This window comes from Patella vulgata, chromosome 5 (assembly GCF_932274485.2).
Source record: "Patella vulgata chromosome 5, xgPatVulg1.2, whole genome shotgun sequence".
NCBI lineage: Eukaryota > Metazoa > Mollusca > Gastropoda > Patellidae > Patella > Patella vulgata.
In genome coordinates, this window is record NC_065883.2 from 15,701,857 (window position 1) to 15,716,742 (window position 14,886).

Sequence of the window (14,886 nt, forward strand, 5' to 3'; positions counted from 1 at the left end):
TACGATTACGATCCGTTCCATACTGATACCTTAATTATAGGCTAATTATAGAGCCTTCAATTTCAAACACATTTTTATTATCATATGCTCTTATTCTTTTTCATCATTATGTGATTAACATTTCCTAAACTTTACGATTTTCAACTTTTTTTTTAAATAATAGTCCATCTCTGAGACAACAAAAACGTAAATAAATGGAAGATAAAAGCAAGAAAGACAACCCTAATAAAGGAGTCAGGACTAAGACTAGTAATTATTTCCCCTTATTTCATGATTGTCGAATGTAGTGCGAGTTATAAATAGACAATTTTTCCCTTAATTTTTTTTCTCCCCTCTTCCTGCATTTTTGGGTTGACTTTTTGGTCTAGAATTGGAGAAAAGGGATCAAATTTGCAATTTCATAGCAGTTTTGGGTAATACTGATGATATTACAGCGGAGGGATAGGGGGTGTAAAGTGTCTTTCTGCAGAGCAATCATTGTGTCGGAAGTGAGATTTTCACCCCTGTCAACTTCAAATCCGTGTAGCAAAAAATCTAAACGGTCAACCCCCTACAAAATTATGATGAGGAGATTGCCAAATGTTGTCCCCATTGTGCCTATAAAGATTGGAACCAACGGAATGTTGAGCAAAAAGCTACAGCCTGTGATGTTACAGTCATTTAACATTGAAGTCAATGGGCAAATAATTGCTAGTCTGACTCCTGATGATAAAGAAGCATGGCCGACTCGGGATGTTGATATTTTTTCAACGGCTTATTTCCTGAAGTTTTGAATGGAAAGTGTCAGAAATGGTAAGAATACTGCTTTTTATTGCCCAGCAGTAAGTTTTTTGACTATTTGGTATCAAAATAGCCATGATTGGGGGTATCCGTTGGTTGAGTGTGAATTTTGGGTTGTAAATGTGTAACATTTTGTTCACAATGATATCAAAACATGGTTAGGTCTAAATATTAAGGCCAACTCAACTCCAGATTTGGTCTAAAGTCACGAGATGTAAACAAGACTGACCCTAACCCTAACCCAAGACCCAGTCCTTACCCTAACCCTAACCCACAATCTTGTCAAAAAGCATGTAGCCTGACCCTAGCCCAAACCCACAATTGTGTCAAAAAATCATGTGCCCTAACCCTATTTACATGTTGTGACCTTGAACCAAGTCTGCAGTTGGCCTTAACATTTAGACCTAACATGTTTTTGACATCATACAATGAAATGTTAACATGTACACTCCAAAATTCACACCTATGTGACTTTTGACCAAACATGCAGTTGGCCTTAATATTTAGACCGAACCTCAAAACATGGCATCTACCTTTGAGATTGGCTTAGACTTATGTGACACTCAAGGTTTACTTTTTTACTGATTGTTAACTGGTTTCTTTTTGGAGGACCAGTGACGGGCTGTTCGCGAGAAATAAAGAGGTTTATTTCTATTTCCAGTTGAAACCATATTTTTTTCTTATTTTCTCACTGTTTTTTATTGCATATTTATCCCCAGCCTCCTATCATTTCAGGTGCCAGGGCAATGTTTCATAGAGTGGAATGATTGACCTCAACACAAGTATTAAAAAAAAAAGAAGCAAAACAGGTGAGATAAATGTGCATTTCATACACTTTAAGAAGTACATCCAACCTCATCCCCACTTCTGCTGACTAATAGTAATGGGCTGGAAATTTGGTACTGCACAGGCCTGTCTTCTCCCCTTGACATTTAACTGAATGACAGAATTCCACATTTTGACCATTTTCTGGATGTCAATGACCATTTCCCTGGATAGTATTCGCCCCAGAATTCTCATTCTCATCCAAATTTAACATTTCAAGTCTACATCTCAAAACCTGATCTCTTCCTCTACTGGCTTTAGGAGAACGATGATGCATATCAATTTCATCCCTGATCTCTATGACACCTGTGGTGGAAGAGGAGGGCAAATCGTAATCAGTTTGGGTTCCAGGCCCGAGGACCTCTGTAAACTTTGCTTTTTGGTGATGACTTAATTTCCGAGCTTGAAAAGGACGCTTGTGTTTTTATCATGGCCTCTCATATTGGAAGATAACATTAATGGCTTGTGTGTTGATCGACGGTTGTGCATATCTCTTGGTCAGGAAAGTTGTAGGCACCATCTCCATTGTAAATCATTTGACAGGCCCGTGTGAACGGGGCGACCTATGATTGGTCAGCAATGTATCAGATTCCATACCGGGGGGTGGGGATGAAAAAACTGTTGTAGTGTTACATAATCAGATTATTTCAACTTACTTATCCTGTGGAAATACAGCTATATGGGAGATATTTTTAAATTAATAGGCACTGCATGTTTCAACATTTTAGATTTGACCACAATCTGGCACTTGAAACTATGTTAACAGAGAAAAACTGTGTGGTTTTCGATGAAAGTGTTAAAAGTCTAATATTGCATCATGATTACTGTTTTAAAGTATTTTCGTGTTTGATTTATATTGAATTCATCTCATCTTTTTGAAGAATGCATTTATGTTCAAAAATAAAAATGTTCTGTGGAATTCAAAATTCATGTGCTTTTAAATTATCAGATTCCAAACTGGGGGATAGGGATGAAAAAGCTGTTGTAGTGTTACATAATCAGATTATTTCAACTTACTTATCCTATGGAAATACAGCTATATAGGAGATATTTTAAAATTGATAGGCACTGCATGTTTCAACATTTTAGATTTGACCACAATTTGGCACTTGAAACTACGTTAACAGAGAAAAACTGTGTGGTTTTCGATGAAAGTGTTAAAAAGTCTAATATTGCATCATGATTACTGTTTTAAAGTATTTTCGTGTTTGATTTATATTGAATTGTATTTAGAAAACGGAGGAAACCGAATGACCCAGCGAAAAAACTCAAGAGATTGGACAGGCGACTCTACTCCTTGAAATTGAAACCATGCCACTTAACACAATGACAGACCCTGTGATTTCATGCGCATGCATTACCTACTAGACCATTCCCCCCAGTCCCACCCCATATCGAATAAAAGTATGACTTATTTCAAATATGATATTTACATATAAAGAAAGTAGAGAGACTTCAATCTTACTAGAAAAATACTAGATTACCTGAAATGAAATGGGGTTTAAAGACAACGTCCTACTGGTCAGCTCCGACTGGTCTAATGCATTGTGCTAAGTGAAAATGTTTGTCTGGGCAGCGACACTATGGCCTACTCTCATACCGAATTCAAATTTAGTTAGTGTTAGTTGTATTTTACGTCCGCTTCCACCGAGGTGATATCGCAGACAATGACGTGTTATGTGTACAAGGTGCATTAATTTACAATGTGATTAGTGAGAAATATTAGGATGGTTAGGTTTTCATATATATGTACATAGGACAATAAACAACAGTAGGATAACATGTGCAAAGGACGAAACAGGTGCCAGTAGACATTTACAAACATGCGATTTGACGGAACAGACATGGACAAAGACGGACATTTTCACAGACATAGACATATTATGTACATATATATATATTTTGGGTCGATTGGGTTGGTCTGGTCGTTCTGTCCGGTAGAATGGCAGGGCGGTGCAACTCTACCTTGGGGCTTTGATGGTGAGTTTGAGTCCTGGTCCATTCTTCCTTCCATTTGGGTATGTTGTCCGGTATGGTAGCGTTTTTACATCTTTATTTATGTTATTCATTCCTTTTATTGTTGGTTCTCTGAAGGAAGAATCCAGCACCTGAAAACGAAAGCTAGAGAAAAGAGAGTATCTGATCTTACTGTGATTTTTTGGTTATGTGTACGCCAATGTGTACATTGGATCTCAGGGGAAACCACTCTGCAAAATCAAGATGAGCTTTCTCGGTCAACCCCAAGAGATAACCTGTGGCCTCCATGCTAGTGTGCCAGCACCTAATTTACTCAGTCACCATGGCCGTCTTCTAATTACTGTGACAGTGAAACCATGTGACAAACAAGGATTATTAAGATAGACTTTTACGGCTTGGTAGTTCCTTGGGATTAAAACTTTTGATACATATAGATACATTAGTTTCAATTTCATATCACACAGTTTGTATATATGGTAAGGTAGCTTTAATCGTAAATTACATATCATTTATTTATTTTTTCAGTTTCAATATTGGATGTATATGCAAATCACCCAGAAAAAGATCATGTAATAACAAAAGAAATTATAAAAGAAAAAAAGGAAGAAGAAATGGCTGGAAAAAATGATGATAGAGCAGCTTTTTCTTGGTGGGTAACTATTCAATTCTAATAGAAAAGATTGTTATGCTATTTTGAAATCTAAAATTCAGTTTAGTATAGTAAAACTGTACACGTCATGTATGAGCAGAGACAGAATCTTAGTTATATGTAGATATCACTGTCTCATCTGTGGCAAAGCAAACCAACACATGAAACAAAACAAATGTAATTAAAGTAACATTTTTTTAATTAATCAAAACTGTCTAGTCAATTTAAGCCAACTAATACATTGCCATTTTTTTTTCAGTTACCCACCTCGGAAGATCAAGTTAGAAAGGGCTATTGATATTGTGGAGACGTTTTCTCACAGATCTTGCTTATCAGACAAAGACTATGTAAGTACCATGCATATTTGCTTTTTAAATCAGGAACTGGGTCTATACACTTGGTGGGGGGGTTGGATGGACGTTAAACCCCATTTCTCTCTCTCTCTCCTAAATATTGAGATTTTTGTTTACTTTTAAACTGCATATATTCAAGGTATCAGGAGCTTTTTATGGCTCCCGTACAATTTTATAAACATGAAGGACTGTACCTTTTGAATATTAAACCATCAAATTATTTTATAATTTTGAAAATGAAATGAAATGGGGTTTAACATCCTACTGTTTTGCTCATAAATTGGGCTAATGAAGACGGGCATACGCCATACAGTGTGCTATGAAGGGAATTTTGCCCTGGCAGCGGCGCTACAGCCTACTCTTATATCGAATTCCAATTGCCAAGGAATCTTTTATGTGCACGCCAATGTGTACACGGGACCTCGGTTTTTCGTCCCATCCGAACGACTAGACAGCTGTCCTTGTCAGGTCCTCCGTCCTGTATCACTGACAAGGGGAAAACACGCAAAATGTAAGTAACATATATATTTGTATTTTTAATCAGGAAGTACTTCTATACACTTGCTTGGTAATCTAGTTATTCTTCTTGGGGCAATGCCTAGTACTCTGCTGTTTCAAGTACTTGGCATGCTTGATTTTTGCCAATCACATCCATTGATTTCCTTCAAGTTGCGATAGGCCCTACATGTATGTGTATTTTTACAGTAAATAGCAGTAAAATAATGATGGACAGTATTTTACTTTCAAATAGATTTCAGTAGATTTTAAAGGGTAATATCCAATTTGTTGTCAATGGAAATAAAATAAGAATGGGTCCAAAAATAATTAGACATTACGCAAAGTTGAAACCAAATAGAGACTCGGTCTCGATGTGGCAAAATAAATTGTTTATTTAAACGTTGTGAACCATTAAAAGTATTCTTATCTCCTACTTTTTATTTTCTAGGCTGGAACACCATTGAAAGAGTATTTGCTGTATGATAACAACAAGAAAACCCAAGCATCAATTTATTTTATACTTCTGGGAAAGAATGCATTTGACCCAATTTTTAAATATTTATTTTTTGTTATTAATGTTAAATTTTCTTCCAAAACACAATTAGATTTTAATTCTCTTCAGAAATGTATGTATAATATAGCAAGTAAAGTGGCATATAAATCACTTAGAATTTGGTCAGAAATCATAAAGTATTTAATAGGCATTACTAGAAACCAAATGTAGATCAAATACACCCAGAATTACAAAAAACCTTGACCTACATAAAGGTGACTTTCCCTTGCTTATGAAATGAAATACGGTTTAGTATCCTACTTTTCTGTGTTCTTAGAGTGATTCTGCCCTACATCCTACTCTTATATCAAATATTTCAACTGTCAAGGGTTCTTTAACGGGAACCCGGGGGGGGGGGGGGGCAATGATTAACACGCACACATTTGATCAGGAAGTCTGTCATTGAGTCAAATAATTCAATTGTCAAGGCTTCTTCTAAGTGAACGCAGTGGGGATGGTTTCGATTCCGGGAATGGGGGAGGGGGTGGTGGATGGCCGAATGGTAAGCATGTGCGTGCGGTATCATACGGCCTGTCATTGAGTCAACTGGCGTGGTTTCGAATCCCCGGTTGTACGTGACAAGGAGTAGGGTCGCCTGTCCAATCTTGTGGGTTTTCTACGGGACCTACTGTTTCCTCCCACTGCTAAAGACCCCTATGCGCAACGAATTATTGAAATAAAATTAAACCATATGTTAATCCCGAAATGACCTAGTTTGTGTCAAGTGGACGTTAAACCCCATTTCTCTCTCGCTCTCTTTCGATTCCGGGCTTGTACCCAATTATCCCTTGCCATATCCAAGACTACTGACAAGTGGGAACTATGCCGGAAAATCCAGTTGAAATTTCTCGGCCAACACCTTATACTCACTGAACCACTGTGGCTTATGACTTGTGATTGTATATAAATTTTTTGTACATATGATATTTTTTTATTTCAATCCTGTAATCTTGATGCTTTGCTTCTTTTATTTACAAAATATTCATTTTGTTTGGGTTTTTTTAATGAGGAAAAGGTTTTACATCATTTTATTACTCCTGCAAAATAGTGCATTTTTCTTTTGTTAGTTTTCTGTGTATATTAGTTATTTCTATATGTCTCACAAATCACTTGTAGTGTGATTTTGTAGCACTTTTCAGTTTTTGAAATTGTTTCAATTTAGTGCATAATTAATCTTAGTGCTTGGTTTGGATGTTATTAAATTTAGATATTATTTGAATTATATATTTTGGAGTATGGTGTAGGGATACTGTGTACATATCTTTATATTCTCAGTTCTTGTTTTGGGGTAAAGAACAATTTATATAGCTATTTTATATTTTGTGATAGGTAAAGTGTGTGGGGTTAAGAACAATTTAAATAGCTATGTTATATTTTGTGATGGGTAAAGTGGGGTGTGTGTGTGTGTGTGTGTGTGTGGGGGGGGGGGGGTCATTATATATAACACAATATAATTAGTATTAGAATTCTCTGTTTTTCTGTTAACATTTCAAATATCTATTTAGTTTTGATGTATTAATTTACCTTTTCCTATGATTTTATGAATAAATAATAATCTTACAAAAACAAAAACAAATTTTGTTTCCTTCTTTTATCAAACTTTACAGGTCTAACAGAGCAAAGAGATGGGTCCTGCATAAGGTCATGAGACGAAGAATCCTATTGATTTTCAGCGATTTCCGATATTTTTTGCCAGAGTTATGGTCCTTGATCACTTTGAAAAATCTTGTGGACGCTCTAGGGGCTGAAGTTAATATCCAATTGACTTTAAATTTATACACAAGGTTTAAGGTCTTGAGACGAACAAGTATATTGATTTTCAATGAATCTTTATGACTTGAACAGCTAAATCCATGATGTTAAAAGTTTCGTATACTAAACGTTAGCATGGGGCAGAACTTTATAAAAACCAAACAAATTCTAATGGTTTTCTGATAATTACTTAATGAGTTGTTACTTTTAATCAGATTTTAATATATTATAAATGTTTCATTACCGAAGAAAGTAACCAGCGGCTGCCAGGCAGGATACGCCAACATTTTCGAGAGATGGATAGAGAACAAGCTAAAAAGAAAGTGATTTTTCCTACAATCAAGGGCCATAATTCAGGAAATTACAATTCGATATGCGCAAATAGTGACAGGAACAGGGATCATTGGGTTATAAACTTACATTTTAAGTTTCAACAAAATCGGATAAAAATTGTGACCTCTATAGGGTCCACAACCTTGATATACCATATATTTACGCTATTTGAGAACGATGGGCGGCCATTTTGTCAGTCCGTTTTGTTCCGATTTTCACGAAATTCGACATCACCCATCCTTAGGGTGTAACGGTGATATACTAAAACGTTTTTTTTTAAATCGGATAAAAATTATGACCTATATAGGGTCCACAAGCTAAAATCGCGATTTTTCGTACAATCAGGGGCCATAATTCAGGAAGTTACATTCCGAAATGCGCGAATATCAAAAGTAACCGAGATCTATGGGTTATAAACTTACATTTCAAGTTTCATCAAAATAGGATTAAAATTGTGACCTCTATAGGGTCAACAACCTTGATATACCATATTTTTTAGGCTATTTGAGAACGCAGGGCGGCCATATTGTCTGTCAGTTGTGGACCGAGTTTCCCGAAATTCGAACTCAGCCGTCCTTAGGGTGTAACGGTGGTATGATAATACGTTTTTTTTTAAATCGAATAAAAATTATGACCTCTATAGGGTCCACAATTCAGGAAGTTACGGTGCGATATGCGCGAATATCGAAAGGAAGCACGATCCTTGGGTTATAAACTTACATTTCAAGTTTCAACAAAATCGGATAAAAATTGTGACCTCTATAGGGTCCACAACCTTGATATACCGTATTTTTACGCTATTTGAGAACGAACGGCGGCCATTTTATCCGTCAGTTTTGGACCGAGTTTCACGAAATTCGAACTCAGCCGTCCTTAGGGTTTAACGGTGATATAATAATACGTTCTTTTAAATCGGATAAAAATTATGACCTCTATAGGGTCCACAAGCCAAAAACGCGATTTTTCGTACAATCAGGGGCCATAATTCAGGAAGTTACGGTCCGATATGCGAGAATAATGAAAGGGGCGGAGATCTTTGCATTATAAAATTACATTTCAAGTTTCAACAAAATCGGATAAAATTTGTGACCTCTAGGTCCACAACCTTGATATACCATATTTTTACGCTATTTGAGAACGAACGGCGGCCAATTTGTCTGTCAGTTTTGTGCCGATTTTTACGAAATTCGAACTCAGCCGGCCTTTTGGTTTGATGGTGATATGATAATACGGTTTTTTAAATCGGATAAAAATTATGACCTCTATAGGGTCCACAAGCTAAAAACGCGATTTTTCGTACAATTAGGGGCCATAATTCAGGAAGTTACTTTACGATATGCGCGAATATCTAAATGAACCGAGATCTTTGGGTTATAAGCATACATTTCAAGTTTAAACCAAATCGGATAAAAAATGTGACCTCTACAGTGTTCACAAGCTAAAAGCGTGATTTTTCGTACAATCAGGGGCCATAATCCATGAAGTTACAGTCCGATACATGCCAATAACGAAAGGAACCGAGATCTTAGGGTGATAAACCTATATTTCAAGTTTTATTGAAATCGGATAAAAATTGTGACCTGTAGACTGTTCACAAACAATTGTAGACGGACGGACAGGGGCGACGACAATATACGTCCACATGAAAATGTGGGCGTATAAAAACACGCTATGTTTATTATTGCTAGAGTCTAAGTACAGTTTAAATCCCGATGCTCCGGTGTGTCTAATCGTTTGAAGGTCAAACCGTATTGATAAACAACAACCTGATACAAATATTCACGATTCAACAGGTTTGATTGGAGATTTAACTTGAAGACCAGCAAATACAAAATTAAAATTGTCCAGTCTGGAAGTGACCTAAGCTACCGAGCCCCTTAAGTGCATGATTCCCCTCTTATGTATCCATTTCATTTGAACGAAATAATAATTAATTCGTTTAAAATAAATAATTTATTCGTTTAAAATAAATAATGTATTCGTTTAAAATAAATAATTAATTCGTTTAAAATAAATAATTAATTCGTTTAAAATAAATAATTAATTCGTTTAAAATAAATAATTAATTCGTATAATCGATATAATTGATTTGTTAAACGAAATAATTCGTTTTAGCGAAATAATTTGTTTTAACGATATAATTAACTCGTTTTAACGAAATATTATATCGTTAATACAAAATATTATATCGTTAATACGAAATATTATATCGTTAAATGAAATAACTAATTCGTTAAATGAAATAACTAATTCGTTAAATTAAATAACTAATTCGTTATAGCCAAATAATTAATTCGTTATAACCAAATATCAATTCGTTATAACATAATATTCGAAATATTAATTCATTATAACGAATTAATAATTTGGTTATTTATTGTAGGAATAAGAGACTGAACACCACTCTTTCTGTTTCGCTATGATCATAATACCCAGGTACATTAATACCTACCACATCAAGATAACAATGCACACTTAAGTTTACATTGGTTTTATAGTATCATCCGTGTTTTTGTAATAGCATACCATACAGGTATATACAAGTTGAGCATATATCTTTCGGTGGTAAACATAGATGGTAGTAATGTAATCATGACAATAGCACATTGCATAGCGTTTCTCCATTTTCATTATCCAGATTAATGCAGCAAATTAGGATATTGAACCCAATTTCATAATCCAGCAACGGATTATTTAGTTTTGGATTGTGGGGAGCACAGTTTAGATTATTGAAATTCTAAATTAATATTTGCGTTTAAAATGTAAAAATAATCCTTACAAATTTTGAACATTGGAGATGAGACCAAACTTAGTGGTTCAAATAAGTATTTTAGATCTTTTTGAATTTGAAATCCAATTTTTAATTATATTGTTATAGTTACTTTAGTTTTTCTGTCATTTGTTTCAGACAAAAACGATTGTTAACTAAATTTTAAACGAACACGCCTGTTAATAATGTACCTGGCAAATTTGCTAGACGTGTATAAAAGTCAAGTAGAAAGTTACCTAAATAAGTTTAGAGAAGCAACAGATAGTGACGATGTAGAAGAGAATCCATACTTTCCAGATTTTGAAGTAAGTCCCGGGATGTCGGCAATGATTTCACTTATAATGGATAGTCACTTTATTTACAATGCTTCATGTTTGAAGGGATCTGTACGAGTGAAACACAAACAAGCCATGGCTGACTACATCAGTGAAAATAAGCAAATCCTGGGGGTTCTGTGTGGTATTGTCACGTTTCCAGCTCAGCCAAACCGTCCATTTATTGGCTTGTTGAAGGTGATGGCATTACGGCTGGTGTTGAACCTTACAGATAAATCGGAGAATTTGTGTGAAGGTGTATGTCAAATACCAGACTTTCTTGGCTATTTAAAAGGCATTTTGGATAATAATGAACCTGATGATGACGAAATGTCTCATGTAAGTGTGAAATACCATTATATTTGTTCTGTTGATATTGTTAGGGGTTCTCAACAGTGGGCACCACGTATTCGGGACATCATAAGATATTATAGGACATAGTCAACACGGGCCAGTGTCCCCGGAAATCCTTGATGCTTGTCTTTTTAATCGGATTAAATCCAAACCCCAAGATTATCTACTGTAGATATTTTGTGTTTATTTTCTTAATATCATGTTAATTAATCAATCTGATTAAATCAAGGCGGAAATCACGCCGTGAAAAATTAGAAATATTCGCTTGAAAGTTTAAAACATAATTTTCGTTAAAATAAATAAATAGGTAATTTTTAAATTGTCTAGATATGATGGTCAGTTGCATTAGGCACCCAATAGTGAAAAGGTTTTGAATAACAATTAATAATTTTAATGGACAGAACACTACGACGCACAAATTTAAGAACGTAGGAGATATGAAGACGAAACGAAATTTAGGTACCCATGGGAATAAGTGGAATCTTTGAAAAAAAAATAGAATCTTCGGATATTTATTGCTTTGCCTACCTTGTAAAACTGTCTGAGTAATTAATTTATATATACATATTTAGCTGATGCATGGGGCTATCTGCCACCATATTTCTCTGTGCTGCAAGTCAGTTAAAGGGGATCACGTGGCTAAGTGAGTAAGACGCTAGCTCGCTAGCCTGGAGATCGGGTGTTCGATCCCTGCATTGGCCGAGAAAGTTCATCCAGATTTTCCGGCGTGGTTCTCCCTTGTCAGTGATGCAGGGCGGAGGGGCTGACAAGGAAAGCTGTGTAGTCGTTTGGATGGGACGAAAAACCGAGGTCCCGTGTACACATTGGGCAGTTGGAATTCGATATAAGAGTAGGCCGTAGTGCCGCTGTCCTGGCAAAATTTCCGTCATAGCACACTGTATGGCGTATGCCCGTCTCCATTAGCCCAGGTTAGGAGCAGAACAGTAGGACGTTAAACTCCATTTTATTTCATTTCATTTCAAGTCAGTTAAAGATTAGAGATTAAAGCTCATAGCGGCATCGCATGTTTAGTATACTGTTTATTGGTTTTGTTGAAAATTTAGTATTTTATTTTTTCACCAGGAAGACAAGGACTGTTTATCTTATGGCATTGTGATTGTCCACAACCTTGCAATGAACGAAAACAACATAAATGTGTTACGTTATGAAGATTTTCAAACATCACTAACAAAATACATATCAGCGGAAGATGAATATATCACTCTGGCTGCTCTTCTTGGTTTAGCTGCTATTATGTCGGAGGATGAAAACACAAATATCCAGGCTTGTACTTCAACTATTACCAATTTAATGAAAGAACTTGAAGAAAGTCTGGACAGTGATATGCATAGATCAGCAAGCGGTTGGAAAAGCCTTGAATTGGGATCGGGTAAGCCTATTAAATTTTAACAGTAGAATATTACCATTAGTTTAAGAGAAATCATGTGCAATGTATCACAACGACATTGTATTTTTTTGTTTTATTAAATTCAGGAATTCTTAATCTAGCTAGATTTGACGGCAATAAAGCTCTATTTGTGGAAAAAAACTGTTTGCCTTACCTGTTGAAGATGGCCAATTCCCAGAATTCAAGTGAGCGGGAAAGTATGTTTTATTTGTGTTCTTTTCAAGTTATTTCCACGGTTCGATTCGAAAAGGTGTGTCCAGGTTGGGGTGGTGTGGGTTTAAGCCACTGTTTCAGTATGAACAAAGAAATTGAATGATATGACATGTCGTTACTCTCTGAACATTGTGATAGTCTGGGTTATTGTTTTGATCCCGGACCGTGACAATAGAGCCCCGATTGCCAGGAATAGCCCGTATACTGTCTGTTAATAAACCCGATTTATGTCGCATTCAAAGAAGCTAAACTTGTTCTCAAGGTAAAAAAAAAACTTACGGAAAGGCTGACTTATGTCCAGCTTAGACAAAGGTAATTAAAATTATCTGAAACCCGTCTTAATTTACTTTTTAGTTTAGCGTTTATCAGGTATTGACTAATATACAGTATACTACATTTATTTAGATGTTCGCATGCATCAAATTTTATATTTTGATACTGCTGCAAAATGGCATATGGCTTACAGTATGAATAAAAAGATAAATGTATATGTTGTATTATATATGTTCCCAACTTATTTCCTGGCTCGGATTGCAACACCACAATGATCCCATTCAAAAAGATATATATCTGTAATATGCATACAATGTATTTTATTCGCCAGTTGCCATATGTTGTTTATGGACACTTGCTTTTGACGATGATAACAAAAAGAAAATGGTTGATGAGCCCGGACTTATCCATTTTCTGGATGAAAAACGTCAATCATCCGACAGCGAAAACGGTGAAGACATTATTGGTCATAATACCCTATGGACTCTGCGATACGCTCTTCTAGAATCTGAGGACCACCAATCAATTGGTGAGTAAACAAAGATTATTAGTTAAATTCTGGCCTTTTTGTTATAATGAAATGAAATGCCTAATGTCCTACTGTTCTGCTCCGACTGAGCTAATGAAGACGGGCATACGCCATACAGTGTACTATGGGGGAATTGTTGCTCGAACAGCGGCGCCACGGCTTACGCTTATATCGAACTGCCAAGGGATCTTTAACGTGCATCACCAAACTCTGCCTCGTTTACATTAACAGTGCTTATAGTTCCCAAAAACATTTGGATCACACACTGACAGTCTATTAAAAATGGACAATAAATTAAGAACTAATGCAAATTCTGTTGGTTAAAGCTGATTTTAATACTGTGTGGCATTATTCATTAGGGTAAAAGAATTCTATCGCCATTTCAAAATTTTCAGAATGGTAAATCTCAAACGAGTTCGCTATTTGCGTCCGACATTTCTTTAGTTGTGGTGGACCTTTTTAACATCCGCGCTTTAACAAGGATTCTTTTACTCTCTCCATTAGGGAAAGAAATGATTGAGGGTGAAAATGATGATGATGATAGTGATGATGATGATGATGAGGATGAGGATGAAAAAGGTGATGGAGATACTGAAGAATTTAAAAACGATGTAAGTGAAGACCTAGAAAAACAACAAACGCAAGAACAACAAAATCTAACCGAAAAAGTGAAACATTCAAAACAACATATTGGTCACGTAATGATAAGCTACAATTGGGATAAGCAAGATTTAGCGTTGAAAATACGAGACCAACTCAAGTCTAACAATATAAAGGTATGGATGGATGTTGATGACATGGAAGGGTCAACACTTGAAGCAATGGCCAAAGCTGTTGAACAAGCTGAAATTGTGATCATGTGTATGTGCCGAAAATACAAAAACAGTGAAAATTGTAGAGCTGGTAAGTATACATTTAACAGCTCATATCATGGTATATAACATAAATAAGACAGCCCATATCATGTCATTTAACACAAATAAGACAGCTCATATCATGGTATTTAACTTACATACGGCATCTCATGCTTTAACCTTTTAACTTAATTTCGACAGCTGTTGTCATGTCATTTAACTTAATATGCGACAGATCTTATCTTGGCATTTAATTTACATCAGCTCTTGTTATGTATACGACAGCTCTTGTCGTGGCATTTAACATAGACGGCGATATTCTCAAAGAGGGTAATCTGGGTATGCAGAATAAACTTTAGAGAGACATGTGCTTGTACAACACAAATTCACCGTCTTAAATTCAATATCAGTTTTATTCATGTCTCCATGTTACGTTTAAATGCTTGGACGA

The 14,886-nt window shown here is 35.7% G+C and overlaps 1 protein-coding gene and 1 long non-coding RNA gene across 3 annotated transcripts in view; both read left to right on the forward strand.

The window, feature by feature from the left end:
• Positions 1 to 14,886, forward strand: part of LOC130010374 (uncharacterized) — a 52,682-nt gene that overhangs the window by 32,088 nt on the left and 5,708 nt on the right. Inside the window, exons 1-4 of one of the 2 annotated variants that reach the window (XM_056101349.1) lie at positions 12,300 to 12,548; positions 12,653 to 12,763; positions 13,384 to 13,581; positions 14,086 to 14,484. The exons of the other annotated variant lie outside the window; for it this stretch is intronic. Coding sequence (XP_055957324.1) covers positions 12,413 to 12,548; positions 12,653 to 12,763; positions 13,384 to 13,581; positions 14,086 to 14,484 — 844 coding nt within the window. The 5' untranslated portion in view covers positions 12,300 to 12,412. Of the gene's footprint in view, positions 1 to 12,299; positions 12,549 to 12,652; positions 12,764 to 13,383; positions 13,582 to 14,085; positions 14,485 to 14,886 lie in introns of those variants that run through there. 2 annotated transcript variants of the gene reach the window in all.
• On the forward strand, positions 263 to 5,816 carry LOC126822425 (uncharacterized). The gene is made up of 5 exons (XR_007680818.2): positions 263 to 792; positions 1,516 to 1,589; positions 4,108 to 4,231; positions 4,491 to 4,578; positions 5,531 to 5,816. It is a non-coding gene; the product is annotated as an uncharacterized LOC126822425 (long non-coding RNA).